Here is a 6,377-nt window from a genome sequence, read left to right as displayed (position 1 = left end):
AACGATGCGCTGTTTTATCACCGCCGGATCGTATAACCAAGTGTGTCGGACCAGTTATCGGTTTCGAACCAACAGCGATATTCACAAACACAGGTGGAAATAACCGGTGGCAATAAGTTCTACAGTACTAGTAAACAAAACACTGCCTGCCGTGCATAATCTTCCACACGCCTGCCCTGCGTGACGACGGTGTGTCCATGAATGAATATACTTATTATTATCTCTGATGAACGCATTTGCTCGTCGCATTATTGCAACGACGATGCGCTGTTCTCGTTGACTTAGCCTAGTTCGTGTGCCCTTAAATCTGGCTTGATTCATTTTTTTTATTTGGAATATTGTTTTTCTCTCACAAATTTCTTCAGATTCTTCTAAAATTCCTCGTTCGCTTGGAGGAATTTTAGAAGAATCTGGAGGAATTTGTAAGAGAAAAACACTGTTCCGGATGAAAAAAGATGCAGATCAAGCCAGATTAATTTCTTGATGGAGCACACGCCCACGCGTGACGACCATAACACATAACTGCCCTGTTCGCTTGGCTGATAAGCCATGACTGAAGGTACTGTTGACTAATTTATTGTGAGAGAAAAATATTATTCGTTGACTAAAAAAAATGTGGCTTATAAACCGAGCGAGCAAGGCGAACAATACCAGCCCGCGCGCAGAGTGCTGTCCTGCTGCCCCTTCCCAATCCCATCCGTTGCCTTCACATTACATACCATACGACAAGTTCACAGAAAGCAAATAATCTGCTTAATTACTCTTGTAGTGCTCGGCATCGATCGATCTCAGAAATGGACCGAGCCAAACCATTGTGCTACAACATGCGACAGATGAGTACATGTCAACGGCCGTCGGTCATTGTGCTTACTCTTCCAAACCACTTTGCATATTATATGAACTTAACCGGTACGGTACGTTAAGGCTCCAGGTCAACTATACAGCCCACTGGTGCAGACCACCGAGGCCATGTTTAGTTGCCCACGGAATTGGTGCCGCCGGATTTCTCAAACACTGTAGCACGCTGTAGCATTTCGTTTATACTTCGTAATAATTGTTCAATCGTTGACTAATTAGGCTCAAAACGTTCGTCTCGCAAAGTACGACCAAACTGTGTAATTAATTTTTGATTTCGTTAAAATTTAGTACTCTATGCATATACCGCAAGTTTAATGTGACGAAGAATATTCTTTTTACATAGTGCCAAAGTTTAGATTTTGATGCGAACTAAATATGGCCCGAAACACGCATATATTAGGCGTAAAGCCTCCGTCAGTGGATGTGTAGGTACTTTTTACTGGTACAGCTTTCAACAATATAATATTGAAATCAGAGTCAACTAGTACTAGTAGCTACTAGTAAATTAACAGGGAATTTAGTCTATTTTTTGTGCCTAAATCTACTAAGATAAACGTAATATCCATGCACGATCTAAGTCATGTATCTATAGTTCATTCCTCAATAGAAAAGGAAAGGGTGATATGTAGTGTCCAGTGAGACTACGAGCAATTAAGTAATCGTGGGTGTGCTTAGGCCGGACCTCTTTTGCTAAGTGTTATTAGGTCGTACCTCAAATATACTCCCCACCATTTAGTCTTACACTGCAACGACTACGGATGTGTTTGGTTACCAGATTGAAGTTGCATCGTATATCCTACGTGATGAGTGGACGTGGGCTAGGTGAAACCGTATTTCAGAAAAGAAGGTGTTTGGTAAAGTTGTACGAGCGAATGCAAGAAAGCAAATACAAGCAATCAAACATACTGCTCAGACATCTTTATATGGTTCCCCTCATGCAGGCTGGGGCAGTAGGGCAACCAAACATATCCTACGTGCACAAGGGGGGCATATAAAGCTAGAAATTTCACGTAGGAAGGCATTGTCAACAACAACGAAAAAACATAGAATTATATGAACAAATTACCTCCAATTTAGCGAAGATAACAACATTTTTACTTTTGCAGCATTCCATTACTCAAATATATACATATCTATTACACTAAAGAAAAAAGAAGGTCAATTCACTTAAAGGTCTTAATTAGTGTAATAATTAGAGGTGTACTAAAGAAAAATTGCAATCTTAATTATGCATGGGGTGTTTGCCTGTTTGGCCCCCACTCTTTAGTCTTGCCTCCCCTCCCTCCTCCACTTATATATATATATATATATATATATATATATATATATATATATATATATATATATATATATATATATATATATATATAGAGAGAGAGAGAGAGAGAGAGAGTATATTCAGTAGCCAGCTACAAAATAAGTTATTCTGTAGCCACCTCCATTTACGATAATTTTATATACTAATTTACGATAATGTCAATACATATTTATGATAGTTGGGTTACTATAACACATGGGGATATTTACCATAACGTTATAGTAAACCACTTAGTAAGGAGTTACTATAATCTTGTAAATTAACATAGTAATTATCGTAACTCAAAGTGGCTACAGAATACGTTATTTTGTAGCCAGCTACAGGGCCCTTAGGCCTGGTGTCCACCCACGCGCCGTCGTAGCGGTCGCCGTCGGCCCTGATGACGGTCCCGCAGCCATGCATGTCGCTGGCCCTCTAGGTGCTGATGTACTCGTGGCCGTGGCGCCAGATGTAGCGGCCGTGGCCGTCCTGCAGGCCGTCGTGCCAGTGGCCGTCATAGACATCGACGCTGGCGTATGCTTGCGTGCCCCGGCCGTGGCGGAGGTTGTTGGCCCAGAGCCCCGCGAAGGTGTCCCCGAACTCGCCGATGTAGGTGCCCTGGCCGTGCATGTACCCGCCGGCGAAGTCGCCCTCGTAGGTGGCGCCGGAGGTCCAGGAGAACTTGCCACGGCCCGACGTGCGGCCGCGGCGCCAGGCGCCCTTGTACATGCTGCCGTCGGTCCACAAGAACTTGCTTGCGAAGTGCGGGAGGTCCCCGCACAGGTCGCCCTAGTAGAAGTCGCCGCTGGGCAGCTGCTGCTCCGCCTGCGTGGCCTCGCCGAGCGCCTCGGCGTCCTCGTCCTCACCAGCGTCGTCCGAGTCGTTGCCGCCGTCGGTGCTGGCGTCGCTGTCCTCGCCGTCCTCGTGGTGGTACTGGTAGATGGTGCTGGACGCGGAGGAGCTGACGTGGAGGAGGCTGGGCGTGATGGCCTTTCAATTCTTTTTTTCTTTGAAAAATTATACTTGCTACTTTTTAATTCTTTTCATGGCACAGCAAAGGTATCACTGTATCAGTTGCTGTCCCCAAGACCAGCAGCTCGTTGACCTGAGCTTTGGGGTTAGCCCGGCCCTGTGCAAAACGCAGGTCAAGCAGCTCCTTTTTTTAAGGTCAGGCTACGTGGCTACAGTGTGATCGAGGGGTTTTCTGCAAATGTAGGTTGAATTTAAGGTTAAATAAATGGGTATGGACCAGAAGTGAACTATTTTAAAAGTTTATGGATAAAAAATACAGTTTTAAAGTTGATGGACCTATATAACACCCCAACGAAAATTAATGGACCTCCGGTGCATTTTACTCTAAAATAAACTCCACCTCTGCATATGTAACGTTCCAAAACAACAAAATAAAAGTTCATTCGTGAACGCGGAAACTAGCTAGCTAGAGAGGACGACCTCATTAGTCATTAGTCATTAGGCATGTATGTACAATGGTCCGTACTCCGCAGACCGCAGCTACCTAGCTTGTGTTCCAAAATGTTCCCTGTGGTTCAGGGACGCTTTGTGCGTCACAAAATTTGGTGCCACGAACTTGCATTGAGGCCCACTTCATCAGGTCCGTGCCCGTGCGTTCCGTGTGACCAAGGGAGCTAGGTGTTGATCATGTCTTCGATCGTCAGCGACCTCCCAACGAGGGCAGTGAGCGAGCTAGGAGCGCGCGGTGGCCGGTGGGTGTTGGTCGAGACTGACTGATCACAGAGTACCATCAACTTGGCAATTGGCATACATGAGCTAGAAAAGGTACATGCATGCATGAATTCATATTCATGAACTTGCATTGATCCGGTCCAAGAATTTTACTAACAATACATGCACATTTGCACGGCGAACTGGTCCAGCTAACTAATCTGAATATTCCTCTCGGGATTCCTTACAATTAATTGGTTGCCAGTGGTGTGGCGCAACTTGATCATATCATACTGCCACTAGCCTATGGAGTAGGATATAAACACTGTTCAATAATATGGTGTTATCACTGAAAATTTCATATGCCTTTCGAACTATTTAGTTTTCCAACTAAGAGGATTATCCGGAATCATGCATGAATTGGGCTAAGTTAAAAAAAAGACTTTCAAAAACTAGTTAATTCAATGATGCCTGATAACGAGGATCCGCCAGAATCTTTTCGAGTGCTCGTTCGAGAACTACTCGTAATTGGAAAGTTTCGGAAGGAGATCCTTTTGGATTTTTTTTCTTATAAATTAGAATTGGATACTGTCCAATAATATGGTGTTATCACTGAAAATTTTCTTTCAAAATATATTATTATTTATCAATTTAAAATTTTAGATGTATTGGTGGTAAAAGCCACCCTGGTCTAACCCGGCGCTATGTGTGATGTTTCCAAGGACACACTTTGATCATTATTAATATCTTATATAGGATTATTATAGTGCATGACTATGGATTTATATTAGCACCATGTATATGACAATGTTTTCGAATATGAACCCAATTATGCCAATTGGGTGCCATATAATCTACATTTATAAGAATTGACAAGTTTCGATCTTGAGTTGTGTGTACGCCTTGAAATAAACAGAAGGGTTTACAAATGCTAGGGCAAGTCTAAATAGACTTGTATATATATTTGGTATCAAGTTAGGTATCATACTTAATGTTATTTTATACGCTGAGTTTATATCATGTCGCTCAAATTTCCAACAAATACATCAATCGGCACTACTGGACTAGTAGTTTAAGGAGCCGGTCATTCTTACCTGAAAAAAGAAAACATGTCTTGTCGTGGCTCGAAGGCTCGAGGCTAGGGATACAAGACATTTGCAAATAAGCTTAATTTTTATGAGTTACTTTCTCAGTCTCTTTTTAACTGTCGTTTTCACTTTTCGAGAAATCAAACGTGCTCAACTTTAACCAATATATATAAGCAAATATTAATATTTATGGCATATAATTAGTATCGTTAGATATATCGTTGAATCTATTTTTTATTAAAAAACTTATTTAGAGATACAAATGTTACTAATATTTCTCTATAAACCTAGTCAAACTTTCTCTTTTTAACTATAGTTCTCATTTTTCGAGAAGTCAAACGTGCTCAACTTTAACCAATATATATAAGCAAATATTACTATTTATGACACATAATTAGTATTATTAGATATATCGTTGAATCTATTTTTATATAAAAAAAACTTAGTTAGAGATACAATTGTCACTAATATTTTCTAGAAACATAGTCAAATTTAAGAGAATTTGATCGGCACGGATACCGTAGCGCTCATCAGGTCAGTGTCGCCAGTGGCGAGGTCTCGTCAACATCAGCTGATTCAGTGGTGCGTCTTGAGTCTTGAGTGCTTCATCGTCGACCTCGACTTGCCCCGTTTAGATGCAAGCCAAAAACTAAAAATTTTTAAGATTTTTCATCACATCAAATCTTACGGCACATGCATGGAGTACTAAATGTAGATAAAAAAAAACTAATTACACAGTTAGTCGAGAAATCGTGAGACGAATCTTTTAAGCCTAAATAGTCTATAATTGGACAATTTTTACCAAATAAAAACGAAAGTGCTATAATAATCAAAAAGCCAAAAAATTTCGGAACTAAAACGGACCTTGGATTCGTCCGAAACGGCAGACTGCAGTAGTGCCGTACCACCCGTTCTGTTCTGCTGCAGAGTGCAGAGGCCAGCCCTCGTCAACACGGCGGAGACTCCCTCCTCGACGCTTAGGGCGCGTTTAGTTTTCAAAATTTTTGGATTTGGCTACTGTGGCTATTGTAGTATTTTCGTTTGTATTTGGTAGTAGTATCTAATTATGGACTAATTATGTTCGAAAGTTTTGTCTCGTGATTTTTCACCTAACTGTGTAATTAGTTTTATTTTTCGTCTACATTTAGTACTCCATGCATGTGCCGTAAGATTCGATGTGACACTTTGGGTCGAAATTTTTTAAATCTAAACAGGGCTTATTTATGCGTACACCTCTCGCTCATCTCAAGTCTCAACCTACAAGAACCAGGAACAGACAGCAGCTCAATTGTCAGTATTCAGACTGTATGTAAGATCAGATCGAAGCAAGAAACTACAAGTGCCTGCGTGCGGGCTAATAATCGTGAATTCAACAGCGTGCACACTCGACACTACACGTACACGTACACAAATGGCCGTCACGGAGTCACTTCTCCAGTCGCAAGGCGTCG

At 41.6% G+C, this 6,377-nt stretch overlaps 1 protein-coding gene across 1 annotated transcript; it reads right to left on the bottom strand.

Annotated features, from left to right (window-relative positions):
* Positions 1-2,493: 2,493 nt before the first annotated feature.
* LOC136465414 (uncharacterized) lies at positions 2,494-4,993 on the bottom strand. The gene is made up of 2 exons (XM_066464158.1): positions 4,933-4,993; positions 2,494-3,194 (listed from the first exon to the last, which is right to left on the bottom strand). The coding sequence occupies exons 1-2, from the start codon at positions 4,991-4,993 to the stop codon at positions 2,494-2,496; spliced, it is 762 nt and encodes a 253-aa protein (XP_066320255.1).
* Positions 4,994-6,377: the final 1,384 nt, after the last annotated feature.

This window comes from Miscanthus floridulus, chromosome 7 (assembly GCF_019320115.1).
Source record: "Miscanthus floridulus cultivar M001 chromosome 7, ASM1932011v1, whole genome shotgun sequence".
NCBI lineage: Eukaryota > Viridiplantae > Streptophyta > Magnoliopsida > Poales > Poaceae > Miscanthus > Miscanthus floridulus.
This window is presented reverse-complemented; position numbering and strand designations above follow the sequence as displayed.